This window comes from Electrona antarctica, assembly GCF_951216825.1.
Source record: "Electrona antarctica genome assembly, chromosome: 17".
Classification (NCBI taxonomy): domain Eukaryota; kingdom Metazoa; phylum Chordata; class Actinopteri; order Myctophiformes; family Myctophidae; genus Electrona; species Electrona antarctica.
Window position 1 is genome coordinate 23,394,837 of NC_136798.1, and position 23,126 is coordinate 23,417,962.

The 23,126-nt window shown below is 43.1% G+C and overlaps 1 protein-coding gene across 1 annotated transcript in view; it reads right to left on the reverse strand.

Moving 5' to 3' along the window:
• ryr3 (ryanodine receptor 3) overlaps nt 1-23,126 on the reverse strand; it is a 181,780-nt gene that overhangs the window by 79,415 nt on the left and 79,239 nt on the right. Inside the window, exons 33-39 of the mRNA XM_079525534.1 lie at nt 20,608-20,694; nt 19,623-19,849; nt 18,915-19,127; nt 16,874-17,471; nt 15,653-15,853; nt 10,866-10,968; nt 9,996-10,127 (exon numbers count right to left, since the gene is read on the reverse strand). Of these exons, the coding sequence (XP_079381660.1) occupies nt 9,996-10,127; nt 10,866-10,968; nt 15,653-15,853; nt 16,874-17,471; nt 18,915-19,127; nt 19,623-19,849; nt 20,608-20,694 (1,561 nt within the window). The remainder of the gene's footprint in view (nt 1-9,995; nt 10,128-10,865; nt 10,969-15,652; nt 15,854-16,873; nt 17,472-18,914; nt 19,128-19,622; nt 19,850-20,607; nt 20,695-23,126) is intronic.

Below are 23,126 nucleotides of genomic sequence, written 5' to 3' on the forward strand. Positions count from 1 at the left end.
ATTGACCAGGCAATTCAATTGTTGAGTTTACTTAATTAATACCATTTTGTCATTAGGAGTGTGAATTTCAAGGGATTCAGTCATTCCTTGGTGGCATTTAAAATTTAAGGCTCGAAATAACCTTCTGGCTAAGTGAGTGGTGGATCTAACAACCTTTTGAGGTTTTGATCGACCAGGCAATTAGCTTGCTGGTTTAATTGGTTATTTCCGTTTGGTTGGATGTGTGGTTGATTAAACCTTTGAGGTTTGGTTGATCAGGCAATTGACTGATTGGGTTTAATTAATTATTTTAATTTTGGACATTTACAGTTTGAGATTTTTAATTCAATTTTTTTTTTTTTGTGTTTATTCCCTTTTTAATTTTTATTCACTCCCTCCCTTCCTTGCAAAAGGAACTAAGGGTGTTAATAAAAAGGGGGGTTAGGGGCAGGAATAATAACACAAACGATATAGCCTTTTCACTTGTGCACAATTGTCCTCAAACCAAATTGAGGACCACAGTGCTGTTTTTACCTGAGAGGCAGCGAGGGAGCGTGGTTGTTGCATTGTTTCCTACCGCTGTCTGTTGACAGAATTGTTGCGGCTTAGAAGCATACTGTGCTGTTAGCCAGCTACACGAACAGGGAGCATGGATTCTTGCGTAGCTATAAGAAAGATGCTTAGTCTGACAGACTCTGACATTCCTAACGTCGGTCAAATAGATGCAGACACGGTCCTTTCAAATCTCCAAACTTTAGCTAGTGCTCATGCTGAATCAAGACTTTACACTGAGGCAGAACGCGAGAAATTAGCTGGGCATGTATTGGCAAACTTAGTCCGGTTACATGAGCTTGATTGCTTAGCAGCCAAAGCTAACGTGGAGGCAAATGCCAGGTCTCGGCAGCAGATAAAAGACTTGACTGATGAACTTGAGTTACGAAAGACACAGGCTCGCTTGACTGATATTGTCATCAAGCTAGCCACCACAGATAGTAAGTTGAGTAGGGCTAAACGAGAGATCGCCGACCTCAAGGCGCAGTTTACCCAGTTTCAACAGACCAACAGTGACCTCGTGGAGGCACAGCTGGAAATAACTTGCTTACAGGGCACTAATTCCCCACCGGGGACTCCTCCTTTAGGGGGGAGAGATGCCCAGTTAAGGCAAAGTCTGACTTTCCAAGGCACACCCATTTTGGATGTGGAAGGAAGGTCTACAGACCCATTGGTGACCAACCGGCTGGATACCGACGTCACTTTGTGCGAAGGAACAGACTTGGGTTTGTTGATAAGCACTGACTTCTATGATTCCAGCCTGACCATTCCGGTCATTGGCAAAATCCCTGCGTTACTGCAGCGGGACCAACGGTCCCCTGATGGGACGACGGCCCCTGTGAAAAGAGACTTTGATCTAGTGTCATTACAGGCGGCTGACCCAGCCCTAGCCCACATGATGGCGCTCCTTGCTGGGGACACACCAACACCTATCCCTGACACAGACAGGGACTCAACAGAGTACCTAACACAACTACTGTTGTCAAGCGACTACATGTCACTGAGCAATGGTCTGTTGGTGTATGCTGTTGATTCATATACTTCTCCGCGTCTAGTTATACCCCAGCACCACAGGGGGGTACTATTAAGCTTCGGCCACAACTCCCCAACTGCTGTACACCGAGGTGTCGAGGCAACCTGCGATGAGTTGTGCCAGATGGCCTATTGGCCCAAAATGTACCAAGACGTGGTTCATTATGTGAAAGGTTGTTTGACGTGCTGTCAGTTCCAACCTTCAAGTCCAACCCCGAGAACACCCTTACAAGAGAGGGGAATTATGTTCCCATGGGCAGATCTGCAGATAGATTGGATTGGACCATTTGCCAGATCTTCTCAGAAGAACTTGGCAAAGAGCATGGAGGTCAAGAAAGCCCACTATGGCAAAAGGCCCTCGCAGGACCAGCTCCAAGTAAGGGATTTGGTTCGGTGTTCCACTTTTGCTCACCAAGAGGGGATGAACAATAGGTCCCTCCCCAAATGGAAAGGCCTGTACCATATAGTGGACAAGTTTTCCCCGATAGCCTATAAGATACAAATCGGGAAAGGCCAAGGCAAGCCAGTGACAAAATGGGTACACCGAAACCAAATCAAATTACACACGCCCCAGACAATCACCGAACTGACAGACTCTGAGACCAAAACCAAGGCGAGAGAACTCACCGGCAGGCACAGGTCCCCTGTGCCTTGTTGGCTGCTCTACATTGTAGAACTCTTAGCTGTGTTGTGCCTAGCCTATTGAGTTTCTCGCCTAAATAGTTTAAGCAACATAGGACCCTGTTTCCCGTGAAACAGTAAGAAACCTCCTCCCCTACCGAAACGGGATGATCACTTGGTATGTGTAACACACACACCATTAGTAATTTTTGTTTACATTTTCTTGTTTTATTATTATAAAAACGACCTCAAAGTGCCTGTGCAGAATAATGCTTCCTAAGATAGAGGGTTGACCTTTTGTTCCGTTTCCTGACTCGGTGTGAGACATGATCAAACATCAACCTCGCTAGCGGAATGAATTCAAACCTGTAGGTGCACTAGCCTGCTAAACCACCTGTGGTCACAAAATGTAGTTACTGTTTTGTTTTCTACCATTAGAGTGTGAGCCATTGCTCCTTAGTTTTTTCGTTTGTTTGTTTTTACCAGACAAAATAATTATTCCCACTAGACGTTGAGCCATTTGCTCCTTATAGTCTGTTATCGTTTGAATTTTATTTTAACAAACGAAAGTATTATTTCCTCTCTTCTACTCTGGCCCTTGTTCCACTTTTCTCTTCTCTATCACCCTGGTTAGACCAGTACAACTTTATCAATAGGAGTAGAGAGCTCAGTGTAAAATGACTTAGGAGAAACCATGTCGTTTTGGGTGCATGATGTGGTCAATAACACTTTGACCTGCCAGCAATGACATGTTTTGACATTGTTGTGTTTCCCCTGGGAGCGTATGGTCGTGCTCGGGGAAGCCTTACCCCCACCTGAATGACATTACAGACACTGCCTCCTGCCTCTCTCTCCCTCACATGGATGTTACCCCGCGCCTAGCGGAACCTTGCATCCGCCTGGATGACACTACAGACACTGTCTCCTGTCCGCTCTTTCTTCCCCACATGAATGCTACGCCATGACTGGAGGGCATTACACCCAGCTAAATGACAGTGTTTTGAATGAACTGACATTGTTTTGTTTCCCCTGGGAGCGTATGTCGTGCTCGGGGAAGCCTGAATGACCTTCAGACACTGTCTCCTGTTTCTCTCTCTCATGGATGCTGCTCCGTGACTAGCGGAACCTGGCACCCACCTGAATGACAGTGTTTTGAATGAATTGACATTGTGTTGTTTCCCCTGGGAGCGTATGGTCGTGCCCGGGGAGGCCTGATGACATTACAGACACTGTCACCTGTGTCACTCTCTCTCATGGAATCTACTCTGCACCCAGCAGAACTCTACACCTACCTGAAACGACCGTACAGACACTGCCTTTCTTCCTTTTCCCCTGTGTCACAGGTGCTACCCTGGGCATCCAAGGGAGTGCTACGAACATTGACACCACTACAGGGGAACGCGACCCCACTGTCGAAAAAGGGGCCCTATGGGCAAGACAGACACCCCATTGGCCTCAACTTGACATCTTGTCCCGAATGGAGGTCAGGATATGTAACTAGGCCAAACGAAGGTCCACGAACGTTGTCTCTTCATTTATCCTAGAGAGGGGATATGTAGCCTGACATTGGGAGGGTTTGTAATTGACAATTATGCAAGTTGAACCGAACAATGGAAGAGGACCAGATTCCCTCCCCCCAAGTACCGGTGTCGCTCTGAGCAAGTAAGATCAGAGAGACGCCCCAATGGTGAGGTGAAAAGGAGTAACATTCCTCCCTTACACTGGCTTGCTAAAAGTGCCAGATGCGCCCGTTTGTCTACAAACTGAATTAACAATCAACCACCCCTGGATTAACCTGACAGCAAAGGGGGGTTTTTGAGAGACCACAGACCGAATAAGAGAAAGAGAGAGGTGACTATCAGGACACGACCCAGGGTCAGACCCAGGTCTGACCGAGAGATGAACTCTCACAGGATGGACCAAGATGGGGTGTCCTACCTCGTTACATTACAACACACGCACGCACCACTGATACTCCAATCAGCAATACATGCTCCCTGTTTTTGTTCTCAATATAATCATTTTCTACCTGTTGACATATGGAAACTATGGAACATGTAAAATGAGTGAGCGAGGCTGAGGGGAGAGTGTGTGTGTGTGTGTGTGTGTGTGTGTGTGTGTGTGTGTGTGTGTGTGTGTGTGTGTGTGTGTGTGTGCGCACACATCTGTGTACTAACGCTTGAAAGAGGAGATGGCTCAGCGATAAGGAGAGAGTGATAGGTGCACAGGACAGCGTCTTTCCCTCTTCCTGTGGGCCGTAAACGCTAGATAAACAATTCTGTTGACTCCAACTAAAACTGGTTAAAACTGGATTTGGAGTTAGACAAAGGAAAACGCCTAATTTAGTTTGAGACCCCTTTTCAATATAACGTGTGTCACCCAAGACACGTTGCTCATTTTGGTCGAGACGCTGGCTGAACCACATCAGCCGGTGCGTTCTTTTACCGGCAGCCGGGGGGCTGCACCTCCGCGAAACTCAGGACTTAGAGCGGTCCCGTTTACCACTTGTGGGTTTCCATATGAAACGATTTGATCGACTTTCATACTTTATACCTTAACTAAAGACAGAGAGTAAAGATACACTCGCGTGCCGCGCTGGAAACTAATTTTGTCAACTTAACCCTGGTATCCAGTTTCCGAGCGCCGCTGAGGTTTCATCATCAGAAAGGTTGGTCAAGGATGTATTTGATAACATTCAAGCTCCCAGAACGACATGATAACTAATGATAGGGTTAGCTACCCTTTTGACTTAGTTTTGTCATTTAAATCTGAAAGTGACGCCAACCAGAGCCTCTCCTCGCGCCTCTTCCCTCTTTCTTCTTCCTAAAACTATCTTTGCATTGTGCTTGTAAACTGAACGGACCTATAGTTGAAATTGTTATTTGAGTAAGACTGGACTTTATAACGTTTGCCCTTGGTTATTTTGCACAACTCATGTGCAGACTAGTCAGAAGCAACTATACCACAGTCTACCAAATAGTATATTTTCAATGCGCATGGTTAATTCTTTATGGCTAATGTCCGAATTGGATTAACCCTGACGCGCCCGTTCTTGCTATGTTTTTATTTGAGTATATGACAAGTATGTTGTAACAGTATTTCGATATAATAAATATCTCATTTTGCTGGTACAATCTAAACAAATCTCCGGACTATTCTTTGATTCCGTCTGTGTGTATTTGATTTGTTTTATATTGGGGGAACTGTAACACAGTATTTATTCATACCAGGTATTCGTAACTCACGTCTTCAGATAGACGTTTTTATGATAAGATACACAGTATGTACATAGTTTCAAATCGCTTCATTCCGAGTGGAAACTATGTGTATATTGACAGGCTAAGTGACTCACGTCTTCAATTGGACGTTAATGAGATGCAAGTAGATAGGAATTAAATGTGTATTTGATTCGCTGGCGAGTCGGGGTTACATTTGATTTCTGGCTAATTGACATCATAATCTTGCCTAATAATCCCTACACTGTAATGTTCCATTTGGTTCCTTTTCTTAAAAAAAGATTTGTTTTTGGGGATTTTATGCCTTTATTGATAGGACAGTAGACTGACTGAAATGGGGAAAGATGGGGAGTGACACGCAGCAAAGGTCGCCGGAATCAGGATTCGAACCTGCGACACACTGTCAGGCTGGCATTGCAGCCTAGGGTGCCCGGACCCTAGGCCATTTGGTTCCTAACTGCTATATCAATCATTTAGCTGGGGATCCACGGGCCCCTGGAACCCCCGGAACCACACGTAGATTCACAGTGCAATAAAGAATGGTAGAGGGACATAAGAGCCATCAAAGTTGCCTACCGATGCTGTTGATTAATTATGGAATATAAGTATAACCATCATCACAGCATGTATTGTATTATGAAATATGGCATTGTCAAGCTTTACAGCTCATGCAATCCATATTGGCCGTAACATTGATTTTTATGTTTACAAATGATGTAAACAAAAACAAAAATCAATACGGCCATTTGATTTATGCTTACTGTAGGGCGTAGGCATGTGTGCGTGCGGGCATGCATCTATTGTATACATGTGCCTGTGTACATGTATGTGAGAGATAAAATGCACCGGCATAATGTTTGTCTTTGTGATAATATGTGTCTGTGAGAAGTGATAATATGTGTCTGTGAGAAGTGATCATATGTGTGTGTGAGAAGTGAGAACCAGGGAATTTGTTATGGCAGATCCATCTATAAAATGTATGCATTTTCAAAAGGGAAGATTCATCTATGAAAGGTATGCTATTTAGAAAATGCCAGGCAGATCCCTATTTCATCATAGGTCATTAAACAAACAAAAAAAGCTGGCATTGGGTGGATTATTTATGTATGTACTCAGGCAGTAAATTAAATAAAAAAAGAACGATTTTGGACAGTACAAGGTTTCCTCTCGACAGTGATGAAATAAAACCATCCACGTGCTCCTTGTGAGCCGTGAGGACAACCCAAGTTTGAATCAGACTCCCACTCTTGTCTCGCATGTCTTTCTTTCCGTCCTATAATACCTAATAATAGCAGAAATGCAAAACAAAAAAGAAAAAGAAAAAAAAAGTTACCGTGGTAATAAATCACAGTTTACCGATGGTACATTACGGAAATCCCAGACACAATTAAATATATAATAATAATAATAATAATAATTGCGGTTATGAACTGGACACCACGGTATGCATTACACAACGGCGGTATAGCGGTAATTGCCCCCAGTTGTTGTTGACTTTTGTTTTGTCCTTCGAATGCTTCCACTCAAGAGGGTGTACACGGTACAAATCGTACTCAGAGTACCGAGAGTGTGCATTTTTACACTCTCAATAGTTCAATTATCACTCGGGACTTTTCTGTGTACCCTTGATGGACAAGGTGTGCAGACGGTTCCTTCCTGCAGGAGTTATAGTCTCATTACTCTGCCGTCATGTTTTGAGTTTTCTCTTTAGGCTGCCAAGTGCCAACCCGCAGAGGAGCCTGCAGTAGCAGAGGTGTCACAGGGCAAACAAATCACCCAGGGGAGGGTTATACTGTACATTAAATCTGAGGTGTGTGCTGTCCTACAAATGTGGCACCAGCATTCAGGACAGGTATTGGGTCGCCTTGATGCGTTGATGTGAACAGCAGCACTCAATTACACAGGAAGACTTAATTGCAATTGCAATTAACCACTTAACCCCTCTTGGGTGGGCTCTGTACTTGGACTGCTTCTTTCCGTCTACACCAAATCTATTCGCCAATAATAGCTGATCATTTTTGGCTAATGTTCACCTAATATATGGATGTTGGGGTGCGAGTGGTTAAACAATTAGTTTTAGTGCACATGGCCAGGCCAGGCTAGTCTGAGAGACTATTTATGTCCTTTTTACTGGTGACAGAATGCACACAATGCAGTACATATAGCTCTATTTCTATCTAATAATGGCTCATACATTATGCAAACCTGACCGGCCCAGGTGAAGATTGCCAGGGCAGATATAACGTCGACTTTTATATTGTTTATTATATTGTTATCATATTTAAATTAGTGTTACCCTACTACTCTCTTTACCCATACCTTTGTTTCATCCTTACTGTGGTGACGCTATGAATTTCCCTCAGGGTCTATTTGCGCTACAGATTGTTTTCCAAAGTGATAAACAAAGCTATTTCCAAGCAATCGCTCCTCTTTGAGTGCTGAAGCTGGATTAGCTGAGCATCTGTAGCAAGCACGATGTTGGACACAAGCAGAATCCTAATGAGAGAGGGGGTCCGAATGAGACAGCAAAAGCGAATGGGGATAGGGGACAGGCAAGAGAGAGAGAGAGAGCAGAAGACAGCAAGAACAAAAAATAATTATATGCCAGACACAAAATGAATTTTCAACTAAAATGGTCCTGTTACGTTTTTGAGCCCAGCTTTGTGTGTCTGTGTGTACCCCATAGCGATTATTTGATTGGCTGAGGGCTTAAAAAGTGAAGATAAAAAGTGACATTGTATAAATTAGCCTTAAGAGACAGAGAGAAAGAGAGGGAGACAGTTGCCCAAGGAATCTGTCACAGCCTGACATCTGTTCCGCATCATCCTTAACAGTGGCCTATATGGAACACCCTCATCTGCAAGCTCATCAACAAATGATACTGTAGCTAATGAGGGATGACAATACTGGACCTTGGAAATACAAAAAACCTCTTCAGCATTATATTATAAGTTGCACTGCAAGTTGTATACTGAATAAAATACACAAAAACGTTCACTCAGTAGAGTGGGCGGGGTCTATGGGCTGTAAACCAGGCTAAGTCGTTTGGCTCTAGGCTTTACGCGTTTATAAAATCTTGCTTGCACAATGATAGTCGTATGATAATCGTACAGTATTATATAGGCTATAACCAAGCCACACGTCATTGCCAGGTTATCCAACCAGGGGCCGGCACATCAGCCTGGTCCATACTTCAGGCAGGTGTGGGCTATTGAAGCCAGACATGTTTATCACTCTATGCCCTGGCTTAGGGGAGCGAAAGTCACAGAGTACAATATACCAGTAAGACGCCTGAGTGGTCGTGTCCAAGATTGACTGCATTTTGGACAGAGATATTTAATACCTTCTCGTATATTTGTAACTCAACTATAGATCCCAATCCAATAACGGCGCTGTTCGGTGCCCCTCCAGAGGGAATACAAATACCAACTCATCAGGCTGAAGCTATAGCGTTTTCCTCTTTACTTGCCAGACGCCTGATACTATTTAATTGGAAAAAGGCAGTGCCGCCATCTCACAAACGCTGGGTGGAGGATGTTATGTCACATCTCAAACTCGAAGAACTTAAATATACAATCAGGGGCTCCACTCAGAAATATACCAGAGTTTGGCAACCGTTTCTAACCTACTTTGCGGTAGTATTTTCTACGTAGTCATTGGCCATCTCCCCCCCCCAACCTCCATTTTTATTTATCTTTTTGTATTTTTTGTATTTTTTTGTATGTTATTTCGGTTACAGTTGATTTCATTAATGTACAATTTGTGGTTTTTTACAGACTTTTATATTTTGTACATGAATGTTGAGTACTGGTGTTGTTGTTTTGTCCTGTATCTGTTCTGTAATTGTTGTCATGTATCTGTTGTTTGTCCTGTCTCATGTGCAAACTTCAATAAAAATACTTGAATAATAATAATAATAAGACGCCTGAGGGCGAGAAGCGACCTCGCCATAAAGGGGCACTGGCCATAATGGAGCGTGTCTTGTCTAGGGTTTGATGAGGTCAGATCAACATATGGAATGTCAGAACAGGTCAGCTCCATATATGGATATCTAAGGGTGGCAGCGGGGGCAGTGTCTTGAGTGAGTGCCTTCATTTTCGGGCCTGTTGAGAACTCTAGCTTTGGCCGGCTGCCGGGCGTGGCTGCACAAATAACTTTGGGGTGGGCCCGTCTAGAGTTTAAATGGACAGGTATCAGTCAAAAGGGAGACATCGAAGAGGAAGGATGGATGGGGAAGGATATCAACATTAGTATATGGATATATGTCAGAACAGGTTCTGACATATCCATATACTAATATTGATGACATCAGAGATCTCCATATATGGGCTTAATTGCGACAGCAGGTCGCATTTACTATGATCTCTGATTTACTATGATCCCTGATGATGTCATAATGATGTCACGAGACCTGGGCACAATATATGGGGGCTTTCCCCATGTATGGCGATTTTGAGTGATACACCGACGGACAAAAAGCGCACGATTCCATAGTTAACTGCGACCTTCGGTCGCAAATTAGCTGGTTTCTGCCCGACAACAGATATTCACTCATGGTAGTGCAATGTTCCTTACTGGGAGCAGCCTGTTCCTTTTCGGTGGGCTCCTCTGTCTTCTGAGGTGGGCCCTTGATCTTGTAGAGCAGAGCGAGCATACGGCCCTTTATGGATGTATCCTCCGCCTCCGGTTCCTCCTCTACCGGAATGCCTATGAGGAAGAGCACAATAATGTGATGTCAGTCAACTGCAACACTGTCTTAGCTGTCAGTGAATGAGACGTTAAGACTAATTTACTGTGGACTAATCTCCTCATTTGCATATGGATTGCACTGCTAAAGGTGAAGAAGAGGCTGCTTTTCACTGTGGCTTGTTATTAACCTCCATCTGAACCGTACAAAAACAATGTATTTTGACTGTATACTGCAGTGGTTTTCAAATGTTTTGACCATGAGCACACATTGGTGTGCCTTGGGCAAGTAAAAATCTCAAGACTCATAGCGACAATAGCTAATCTGCAAGCTCACAAAGCATTGTGATGCTACACATTATGAGTTTTTAGTTATGAAATGTGGGAAAATTATTGGGAAATGAATGCACGCCAAAGCACTGATTTAGTAAATTAAAAAATAAATTCCTAATGTTTTGTATACTAGTTGTGTATGTTGCAACAATTATGTGTGGTTGTCACAAAAGCCAGTTCAAATATGATTCTTTTGGGGTGCAGGCGGGTCACAGCCTGAAAAACTGTATGTCCCACGTATTTCTCAGATCAAATTATTCTATGTCAGAATGCTGAGGGTATTTCTTATTTTATTTTTCACTTCTCACACGGTGCTCATATTCCCAGACAGAAAGTCTAGGGGAAACGTGAGATGAAACGTGTAAGATTTTGATCTATAATTTGCTGATGGCCATTCCATCTGGTAAGTCGACGATAGGAGCATACCACAGTGCAGTCGCAGCTCGTTATGGAAGTCGTTGAGTTCCAGCTGGATCTCCTCGGGGCAGGGACAGTCCTCCCCTGCACTGAAATTCAACAGGATGTTGATCTGTGATTGCAGATCACAAGAAAGAATGGGGTTATAAAGGTGACAGCCCAAAAGAGCAAATAAAAATAGAAACAGATACATGAAACCACGAAAGAGACCATGAAAGAAATAGACAAAAATGGCAATCAATTGCATCATCATTAAGAAGAATAGAATGAAGAAGAGACTATACTGTATCATTAAACAGAATCTACATACTTAAAAAAAAGTGAATGAGTAATGCGGATAAATCTTCTCGGATTGCACTGCTAAAGGTGATACAGAGGCTGCTTTTGACAGTAATACTGCAATAATGGAAACAAATAACAGAATATACAATAGAACAATGGTGAACGAGAGGAGGATTAGCATGAGAGATGGGATACAATTATTATATTATTATTCTGAATCACACTTATTAGCTCATTTAATTTAGAAGTCAAAGTAAAGGAGTACACGGGTGAGTGGGTAGAGAAATCAGAAGATCAATTAAATTAAAAGGAGCATAATTGTCACAAGAAAACATATGTTTACATTGCCAAAGCAAGTGTCAAAATATAATAAAACAGTTGAAAATGGGGAAAGTATATACAGTTGGAGGAGGTACAGCATTGTGTAAACAGAGCTATGTCACATTGCGTCGTTATATACATGTTATATACAGTGTATAGCAGAAGGTCACCAGTTGGTCTCCTGGCCTGCCATGTCAGTGTCCTTGTTGTCCCAAAGTGTACCTGAGCAAGACATTTAACCCTAACCCTAGCACTCATCTTGACCATTTCAGCAGATGAAATTCAGCTGACTTTCCCCTCCAGGATAAAGAGAACAAACACCTGCACACTGTCTTCAAATGCAGTGAAAACAACTTGAATAGGGAAACATAGCAACGTTTGGGCCTATGCGGCCTTCATCAGGCTATCTCTATGATGACAGTGTGAAACATAGCAACGTTTGGGCCTATGCGGCCTTCATCAGGCTATCTCTATGATGACAGTGTGAAACATAGCAACGTTTGGGCCTATGCGGCCTTCATCAGACTATCTCTATGATGACAGTGTGCGGGTGCATGCTTGTTCTTTTTCATAATGTCGGGCACTTAACCCTCTCCTACGCACCTGTCGCCTGTAGGTGTGCAAAAGCCTTGCTTTTTATCCCTCCAGGATAAACAAATATTTCTGAAGGACTGCAGGGGTTAAAAATGTATATGGGCTGTTCAGATAGTATATAGACAGGGCACACTGTAAATCTAGCCTGAAGAAGCAGAATAATGAAACACCAAGTAATTCCTCATCGACTGCTATATTGAGATATTTTAAAAAGCTATAATAAAACAGTTTAAATCAGTGGTTCTCAATCTTTTTCATACCAAGGCCCATTATTTATTCTGATTTTGAGCCACGGACCACCATTTGATGAGATTTAGCATCTCATACCCAAGACTTTGAATATGTTGTTGTCGTTGGATAAGATATTGTCCACAATTCCATGCTGTATTGATGTGGTACCATAGGAGAGATATCAAGCAAACATTGATCAATGTTGTTCTTCTATGTTCTCTAATTGTGAAGACGTTGTTTAAATTAAGTAAGACAGGACCAAATGGACTTGTAACCGTAAGGGTCTATTTGGTTTAAAACTCTCCATCATTTAGCTGGGGACCACCTGGACCCTCCTCAAGGACCAGTGGTGGCCCCCAGACCAGTGGTTGAAAACCACTGGTTTAAATAAATGGGACACTTCTGCAGACTGAGCGAATGGAGCATCCAATTCAGCAAATGTTGATGTCTATTTCAGGGCAGGGTTTGTAATGAGGTCTTGGAAGGAACATGGAGCTAATCTTGAGTGAGACGCCTGGAGTATGCAGTACACTTGCGACCTGCTGCTGACCTCGACAGAATCTTTCAGTCTAGCTGGAGGACTGTGTTGATTGGTGGGGCATTCATTTGGAAGTTCATACCAGAGTTTTGAATTTTTCATTAGTTTGAAATAATTTGCTAGTTTATATTCCATTTTTGGAAAAAAGCTTTTAGTTTGGTTTTTATTAGTTGTAGTGGGCTTAAGACTAAGAATACGGGCATTTTCTCTATGATTTGAAGTTTGTTTTTGTAATTGTAAACGCAATATAAAGTTTTAGTTCGTTTTTTTTTTTTTTGTAACGCCCTAATTTAGTTAACCGAAATGTTAATTCTATTTTTGTTATTTTGTTAGTTTAACTAACTATAATAGCCTTAATTCATACACTGGAAATTAAATATATAACCCTTATGACATTGTGGGAACAAGGTGGCTGGTCTGGATGTCTGACTCATGCTGAGTTGAATGCAGGAGCTGTGCAAAATAAGTGGTTAGGTTGCAGTTGCACATGGGAAAATAAACCTTATAGCTAATAAGAAGGAAGATTTATGTTCTCTCTCTCCCTCCTCTTGCTTTTAGACACGCTGAGAGCAATATTGAGATGTCATGGAGCCATGAGATTGGATATCAGGTTCTCAATGTGAGGTTCCAGGGACCACCAGTGGTCCTTGAGGGCATTCCAGGGGGTCCCCAACTAAATGATTGATAATTGGGAACCACATTTTTCTTTGAAGTTAAAGAATCACTGCTCTAGCCACTAGAGTCTAGTGCACGAGGCAATTATAACAGTGAGCTGAAAAGATTTGAGAGCACAATTGAAGGACTGCGAATACAGTGCTTTAGTGTCTGACTGATATTCACAGATATAACACAGTTTCAGGATTTCACAGAATCGTAACTCTAAAGCGCATAACAAAAATGCATTAGCATAATATTGTAAGTGATCGACAACTGGTGAAGTTTCATTAAGATATTATTTTGTTAACTTTTCCATATTACCTGTAGGGTCTTACCATTTTGAAATGTTTCTAGCTGTTACCATCCAGTAAATGTCACATACACTGTGTACTAAACAATTAGCATGTAGTGTTAACACTTAACCCATTTAAGACTATTCCGATTCTAAAAATGCCTTCTAAATACTGACTGACTACATTTCTGAAAAATGTCAAATATTAATTCAAAAATTACAAAAATGTTATTTGTATTTATTTATTTCTAATCTAGACCCATCAAAAAGATGACAGTCTGACACAAGACTGACCAATATCAAAAACACATGACACAAGGAAATCTGAGTATGGCCTATTGGAGACAACTGGTCGAATTAGTCCTACATCTGCTGTTATAATGAGTAAACATTATTTTGGTCTGATGAGGTGCAAATGCCACATACATCTGTCTTTTGGTTTGCTTGAGGGCTTCTAACATGGACCACGCTGGTATTTTTGGATGTCTTGCTGAGCCACACATTTCATCTCTTTCACTGCTTTCTTTGGGTTGGGTCCCAGCAGGGCTATATTATTTAAAGCAGTGATTCTCAACGTGTGGTCCGGGGACCCCCAGGGGCCTTGAAGGACTCCCAGGGGGACCCCAGCAAAATGTGTTAATATACTGTAGTGTAGCATCAAAATCACTTTAACCACTTTAACCACATTTTATACTTCAGCTCAATTTGGGCCCTTTCGGACCTGTTGAAGAACACCCAATAAGTGAGACACGTCCTCAGGCCTTCTATGTCAGAGTAATACATTTTATTGGGACTCGAAAGCCTAATTTATACTCTGTCATACAATGTTGTCACAGACTGAAAATAGCAGATCAATATATGAGCTTAAAGATCTACTTACTATATTTGGTCCACGATGTCGTCGACCAGTAAAAAAGTATAAATCGGACTTAAGGCACCAGCTTTTAATTTCAGCCATTGCTCCTTTTATGGCATTGTGCCTAAGTGGTGAGATGTCTAGGAGAGCATTCGTATTTCGTCAGCATGTACCGGTATACGTTTTTTCCAACATTGTTTTTGTTTGGCCTGTTCACACCTAACCTTCGCGAACAACAACACCAATCAATGTCTTGCGCTACCGATCAGCCAAGGAAGTCAATGCCTGAATATTGTTCACATTTTGTGAAGAAAAAATTCGGCTTTATTTTCAGAGTCATTGGACAAATATATAAAGGGAAAACAAATATATAAAAATACATACAATTAAAGGCGCATTCAGTGATTTGGGTGATTTGGAAAAAAAAACGGTCCACCCCGGTAACAAGATGTGCACATGCACACGCTCTACAGTGGGGGAAGTACAACAGACCAACATCACGTGCACCAAGGCCCGCCCCACTCGATCATGATTGGAGGAAGGCCCCTCTCATCCTGATTGGATGAAGGCTTTGCCACCCAAAGCCCAAACCGAAACTAGGGTTTTTTGACCCCAGGGGCTCACTGGGGACAGGGAGGAACTCCTTATATGGTCAGCACACTTTATAGTAGGGAGGATTATCCAAAAAATAAGAAAAAATAAGTGATATTTGAATTAAGTGAAATCACTGAATATACCTTTAATTCTCAGTAGGTTTACATATTTACAATAATAGTGATTATAATCATTCAATGTTGTGTCGAATGATATCGAGACGACAACAACCGTTTGTGTGAGTATTTTTCCAATTTTGTGAACTCATAATCTCAGCTCTAGCAGGACAGTGAAGAGACATGAAGTGACGGCAGGGGGAGTGACGTTGTGTTTATGTGGACAGTGCCTTATCCTGCACAGCATCGTACTGTCTGAGTGTGAATATCATATCAACAAAGAATAATCTGACATTTTGTCCAGTACAGTCCTACCTGTTCCTGTGGAGGAGAGCGGAACTCTTTGGTCTTCTTGGCCGTGACAGCAGCGGTCATGGTGAAGGCCTGCATCAGCTCGTTGTAGCGGAACTTCTGGTTGTACTGCAGCTTGGAGACAAAACCGTCAGAGAAGCTGACGATGGACTCGATTCGCTGCTTCAGCTCGCAGTCACAGAAGTAGTGTAGAAGCCCACACATCTAGAAGAAAAAAGAAAGCATTGTTATGCTACATACTGTAGCTTGTAAAGGCACTGTTGGTGTACACTTATGCATAGTATGTGTATGTATGTTCGTTCATACATCACCTCCATCTTGTGCAAGTAGTAATTAAGTACATTTGTTTTGTAAAGCACCTTTCACAGACACAAAGTCACAAAGTGCTTCAAGTTTAAAATAAAAAGTCTTTAACAATCTTTTAAAAAATATTCACAGCGCCACCGATCTTAGTCGAATAGCTGTTGTGGGAAAGGCTGGTGTGGTGAAAATGGTATTGGTGGCAGAGAGGTCTATCGTGAGACTTGTCAATAAATACTCTAGAGTGCAGCCCATTCTTTTAGAGCAGGACACTCACTAAGAGCATAGGGGCGCTGGGGACACTGGAAGACTGGTGGCACCTGGTGTGGCCTGCATGGCAAGGGCAAAACAGTTATGCTATTTACCTAGCAATGGAGGAGTACAAACATAAAAGCAGTGAAAATTAAGGGATGCATCATTTCTGTCTATTCTTATGCAGTCCAATCAGAATAGCATTTTGAATAGCATTTTTGATTTTGCGTGGTGATTTTGAATTTTTTGAGATATAATTTGAGAGGCATCTCTCAAGAGAGTAAGCGTGACAAAGAACCTACATCAAAAGGGCCGGTATCAGTATAACTCTCAGCGCTGCTAGTATAGTGCAGTGAGTGCACACACTGGGAAGTGGGAACAATTACAACCAAACAACACAGGTCAATGTGACATGACAGGTCGAGTACCTGCAGTGATTATTATCTGCTTCCAACTAGGTAAGTGGACGTACAGGAAGAGGCTGAATAATTGACAAGGCTGATTGGAAGGCTGCGATGCAATGCAATATTACTTCTACTACTACTATATTTTTTTTACCAAAAAACACTGTGTGTGTGTGTGTGTGTGTGTGTGTGCGTGCGTGCGTGCGTGCGTGCGTGCGTGCGTGCGTGCGTGCGTGCGTGCGTGCGTGCGTGCGTGTGTATGGCTCACCTCTCGCTTGACAGGCTCCGGCAGCATCATCTGCAGCAGGCCCTTTGGCCCCGCTTTGGCCTCCTTGGTCTCCTCCTCCCCGGCCTCCACCGCCTTCTCCTCGTTGCTGCTCACCTCCTCCTTCTCCCCAGCCGCCGCCTCCTCGCCCTTGCCCTCCTCCGGCTCCCCGAACACGTTGGGGTCGATCAGCAGGAGGATGAGCCTCACCTCGTCGCTGGACAGGGCGCCCATGACCAGCAGGTTGCCGATCAGCCGCAGGATGGGGACGAACTGGTACTCGACGCTGCCGCCCACCGGGTCTCGGATGTGGGTGCCGCCGCCCTGCACGGCCTCCGTCAGCATGCTGATGGCTTTGTCCTTCAGGAGGCCCAGGGGGATCTCCGGGCTGTGGAGGTACACCGGCCGCTTGGTGCTGATCATGCCCACGGGGGAGAAGTTGACGCGGGGCTTGAGGGAAGTGCTAATGCCCACGCCGGGCAGCGAGTGTCTCTTGGACTCGTCGGAGAAGAGCTTGATGGAACGTGTCTCGTCCGTCACGGGAATGATGAACTCGTTGTTCATCATGAGGCGCGCCTCCTTCGCTGTCTCCAGGTGCATGCTGCATGACAGACAAAGTACAATACCATGTTATTTAAACCTGGCATACCTATTTAGTATTTTTAACCTGTGCTTGATTATACGTTTAAAAATATATATTCTTTCAAATAGTCAATTGGTGAAATAGCAAAAATAGCCTCTCTATAAGCTCACAATGCGTTAAGCTTGTAGTTGTGCCATCTTCATTATTCATCGAAGTATATAGGGCGTATAGACGGGGTGCAATGACTATTTGGAGCATTTTATTTTGTAGTTTCACTCAAGCTGTGCACATGCAGATTGATTGTTTACAAAGTCACAGAGAGACAGGCCATACACTGTCTGGATCATCTGGTCATCGTGAATGGGATTACAGTATTTCTGTAATTCGAAGCAGCTGTGTTTGGACGGATGCGCAGAGTTGGGAATAAAACAGGTGAATGAGTATTCATGTGAGGCTCTACACGTCATCACGCATCATGTTTTCATTCAAAGGAAGTAATTAAAATTAGATTTTATGGACAAAAATTGACATTTTCCCATTGTTTTGGCATCCATTGTTAGGTGGCATCCCGATATGCCCATATGCCCATATGATGAAAGTGTGAAAAACGTATTTTTCATTTCAGGTGCAGGATATAAAAAAAAATATATATAGTAATAGATTATCTACACTCCTTTCTTGCTTGCTTGCTGCTCCCAAAGTTAATTTTATTAGTACAACATTTCGACTGTGTGGTCAGGTCTGACAAAGACCACAGGTCGAAACATTGTACAAATAAAATGTGCATCAGCAAGAACGGTGTGCGCCGCAGTGCGGATAATCTATTATCTTCTTAAATCTCAAACACTATGATCGTTCAATAGCTGCATGCCCTAACGCCCACAACCCCACCTATTATTCAGACTGCAGCCATCTTGCCAGCAAGGTGATACCTAGGTGACACTTCCCATAAACAGCCCATTCATCCAAACAGAAAGGTCCTCTCTAATTATATTGAACAACGTCAAAATCACCTACATCCGGTTGTAGGGAAAGCTTGAATTATCCTCTTTCAATCTGTAAAGTGTTTGTTTCATAAAAATCCACTGTAGACATTTTATGAGCTACTTTCTGTCAAGAAATTCCTTGCATGTGATTTTTTTTCTAAGTGCTGGAGTTTTGAATGTGCACATAATGCAGCAGGCAGCAGGAGGTTGCTTTACTGATAACGAGCGCTTCCAAGCTCATAACATGTCTACGGTGGATTATTATTAAACAAACTTTACAGATTGAAAGAGGATAATTCAAGCTTTCCCTACAGCTGCAATGTTGGTGATTTTGACGTTGTTTAATATAATTAGAGAGGACTTTTCTGTTTGGATGAATGGGCTGTTTATGGGAAGTGTCACCTAGGTATCACTTTGCTGGCAAGATGGCTGCGGTCTGAATATGGAGAATTGAACGGCAGTCCAGCAGCCCCACCTGATGAGGACGTTGTAGAAGCCCTCTCTCAGCATGCCGGTGAGGTATTGGTTGTCGATGGTGTAGAGGAGCTGCGATTGGTCCAAGTGGCTGACAAGGGCATGTGCCACTTTGGTGTTCCCCAGGGCACACAGGGCACAGTAAAGCTTCAGTGTGTGGTAGTGGAACTTCCTCAAATCCTCATGCTCAGACAGCTCCATGACGTCCATACACCTGGAAGGGAAAAGGAGAGAACGGAGGAATGAGGACAAAATTCATACCAAGGATTTTGTAGTTTTGCATTTTTTCATTAGTTTTGACTTGTTGTTGTCTCCGCCAGGCTAAAGACATGGCCAAGACTATGTTTTGCACACTGTCCTTCCATTCATCCACCTGTGAGCTCGTAAACTCCGGCACTGTTGGCCCAATCACCATGAAACTGTGCACACACACTCCTTGCATGGAGTTACGTTTATGATTTGAATACATGGGTGCTATGCTTTTAGATGTGTTTGACTGTACTCTGCATGTTGCTGTTTACATTTCTGTCAAATCAAGTATTCAATCAATCAATCAAACCACTAACCAGTAGGCCGATTTTTGCAAAACACATCTTTTGACCTTGAGTTTTGAGCACTACCGTCGGTGGCTTCAACGATGCGAAGCTGACAAAGGCCCTAGTCTTTGTGGCCATTTCTCTTTATCTGTCTGTCTCCGCCTTGCTCTGACCTGTTCTCCTCGGGTATGTACACAGCCATCATCTGCAGGGGCTCGAGGCATTGGACCACCCAGCCGTGCCGCTCGCTGACGCGGGCCGTCTCCACGTGGAGGAAGGTGTTAGGCACACGGCTCCACAGCACCGGCCTGATCGTCTGCACGTCCAGCCGCGGCGGACACTGGGGCACGGGGTTCCTCAGCTCGCTCTTAAAGATGGCTGAAGACAGGGGCATGGCATCCTGTGTGTGTCACCACAGGGATAGAAAACAAAATCAAACAGTACAAACAGATGACACTTCCCATAGACAGCCCATTCATCCAAACAGAAAAGTCCTCTCTAATTATATTGACAACGTCAAAATCACCAACATTGCAGCTGTAGGGAAAGCTTGAATTATCCTCTTTCAATCTGTAAAGTGTTTGTTTCATAAAAATCCACTGTAGACATTTTATGAGCTACTTTCTGTCAAGAAATTCCTTGCATGTGATTTGCTGTAGTGCTGGAGTTGGAGTTTGGGAGTGCTCGTTGAATATCACTCAACGGCCCTGCCCAGGTGGGCCCTGCCCACCTGTTTTCAATGTGCAACACGACCATTGCTCATTGTATTTTCAAAAAAGTAACACATTTTGAAAAATTTGAGTTTTTGTGTGCGTTTTTACTGGCACTTCAAACTTGATACCAATACTTTTGTACTGTACTTTTTACTCAAGTAAAAAAAAAGATGAAGTATTGCATCGTTCTATTCATCAACAGGAAATACGTCTATGAAATTCAGACCACATTATTGCTCTGCATCTACAGTGATAATTGTAAGGGATGTATCTAAATGACAGTGAAATTCAAAATGAATTACTGTCTCTTGAAGTACTGTTATTTACTGTCTGGATGGAGGGTGTTAACTGTTGTTAACCGCAAGCATAGAGTGTCTTTGGCACATCGACATTCCATTCACCAATATCAATCACTCAATATGGTGAGGTCTGGACGAAAACAAACCTGGATCTTGACAAATTCAAACTGGAAGAGGTTTGAGCTGGTCGGTCGGGCAAACACTGCAGGGAACAGTTTGGTATTGGCCTCCACCTAAAAGAGAAGAAGCAGGGACTCAATTAGTGACCGTTGATTTGTACAGTAGTACGTATGCTCACACTTGAAAGCATGTAGATCTGCCATTTTTCCACCGCAAATGCAATATTCTTTATGGGTAATAATATCTGTTGTGATTAATGTCTTCTCTCCCATATGGCCGTTAATTTAAATCAGTCCATTGTTCATCTCTGAAAGAGGACCTCAACACAATTACACAGGTGTCAGAGAGCATTTAACCTCAAAGCTTTTGAATTAGCCTGCGCTTTAAATGTTTAAATACGTTTCCATCATCGGCAGCCATCAGAGACCCTGGATACTCGACTTCCTGACAGCCAGACCACAGGTAGTCAAGGTGGGCAGATAGCCTCACCCCCAGAGATCCCCAGGGTTGTGTGCTGTATGTTGTATGCTGTACTCCCTGTGGTGTAAATACATGCATGTGTGGCCAGGCAGCTCCTCCAACATCCTCAGTGGTGGTGGCCTGATCACAAACTGTAACAATACAGCCAATACTGTATCAGGAGGACATGGCAGACCTGTCACTGTGGTGCCACAACAACAGCCTCCTGATTGAACGTTTGTAAAATAGCCTCAGGAAAGATGCCATTCAAAACTGTACTGTATATTATTTATATCCTAGTCTTTAGTCATTCACCACACATATTACATTTCTTTTTGAGTGGTGCAGCCACTCCAAGGAACAGCAATGTCTGTCCGTCTCTCCCTATGTCTGTCCCCATGTATGTTTAGGGTACCATCAGGTGCTAAACTGGCACTGTTGAGCTACAAACAGAGAGAGAGAGTGTGTTGCACTGTTGCCTGCAAAGCAATACCACACTCGAGATACAGAGAGGGAGGGTAGGGAGATACGTGAGAGAGAGAGGGAGAGAGAGAGAGAGAGAGAGAGAGAGAGAGAGACGCACGTGCGTGCGTGCATGTGAGAAACACAGAGAGAGATAGAGAGAGAGCAGCACAGGCCAAGAGTGAGCTTGAGCTCTGACCTGCGCGACCAAACGGTAACTCTGTAATTTCTCAACCGTTTCGGACGCGGGGCTGCACACTGGAACCGGGCACCCTGGCCGCGTTCCTGTGGGTCTGGAAGTTCTGAGAATTTTAATGTCTATTCTGATATTGAAAACGATTTGTCTTGTCTAGTAACCTGAGGGTTTCATGGAAGCACCAAGAAGCTGTCTTTCTCTGTCACGGCACTGACTCATAAACAGATGAGAATTCCGCTAAGCATTAACATTTCTTTGCATATTTTTGCAGGTCTAATGACTTCACTATATTCGTATAATGCAAATAGACAGATTAACATGAGTGTGTGCTAACAGCACAAACAAACACATCTCAGAATGCCATAGGCTACAGTTATTATAAATACACTTACATTTCTGAGCTATAATACTGAGACGATTTAGAATAAACACTGGCACTGTACACCATTATTGAGGGGCAAGCTTGGTCTTAAACTAAGCTCTCCTAAATATACTGTAACTATTGCCTCATCAGTCTATTTTAGCAGCCAACATGGACAGTTCAAGGAACAGCCAACACTTAATTGACTGGAATACTCTTGTACAGTATGTTTACTGCAAATGTAGGATTTCTAAGGATATCGCAGTACAGGAGGTACTCAGAAGCACTCCCTGTGTAAACTGACCTACACTGACCTAAACTGACCTACACCCTTGTGTTGAGGATTTAAAAAACACTTACAGTATACTGTATACATCGTTTACCGGGGTTCCCCCAGAGGTCTACAGTATACTGTACACATCGTTTACCGGGGTTCCCCCAGAGGTCTACAGTATACTTCTTCCTGTTCTTTTCTCCCTCTAAATCAAATCTCTTCACTGACAATAGGCAATCAAGTGAGTGAGATTGTACAGTACTGTAGGTGTGCTATTTGTATTTGAATGTTCACCCAGTATGACATCCCCAGAAGCAGTTTGGCATTGCCAGGTAGCTAACAAACGTACAGTTGGAGGCCATCGATATTGTCCTTTTCTTTTTGCTGAGGTTTGCGTGATCTGCGCAAAAGGACAGTTAACCCATTTTGGGGCGGGAACCCCTTTTGGTGTTTTAAACATTGTTATAATTTAGCTATTGAAAAATAGCAGATCTACAAGCTCATAGCGCGCCACCGAGTGGCGCGCTACGAGCTTGTAGGTATGCTATTTTTGAAAAATCGTGAAAATATTTATTTCAGAAAACTGGAGGATTTAGAAGGATTTTTTAAAATTTTGAGGTCAGGCCTAAATGGGTCAAATGATAAGGGACAATATCGGTGGCACCCAACTGTATAGGCACAAACCAATCCTGTCATCGCCCCCGATGTGAAGAACCACCCTAAACACTTTGAAATGGTTCTGCAATGCAGACGTTTTTGATGTAATTTATTTTTCCACACAGTTTCAGAAACC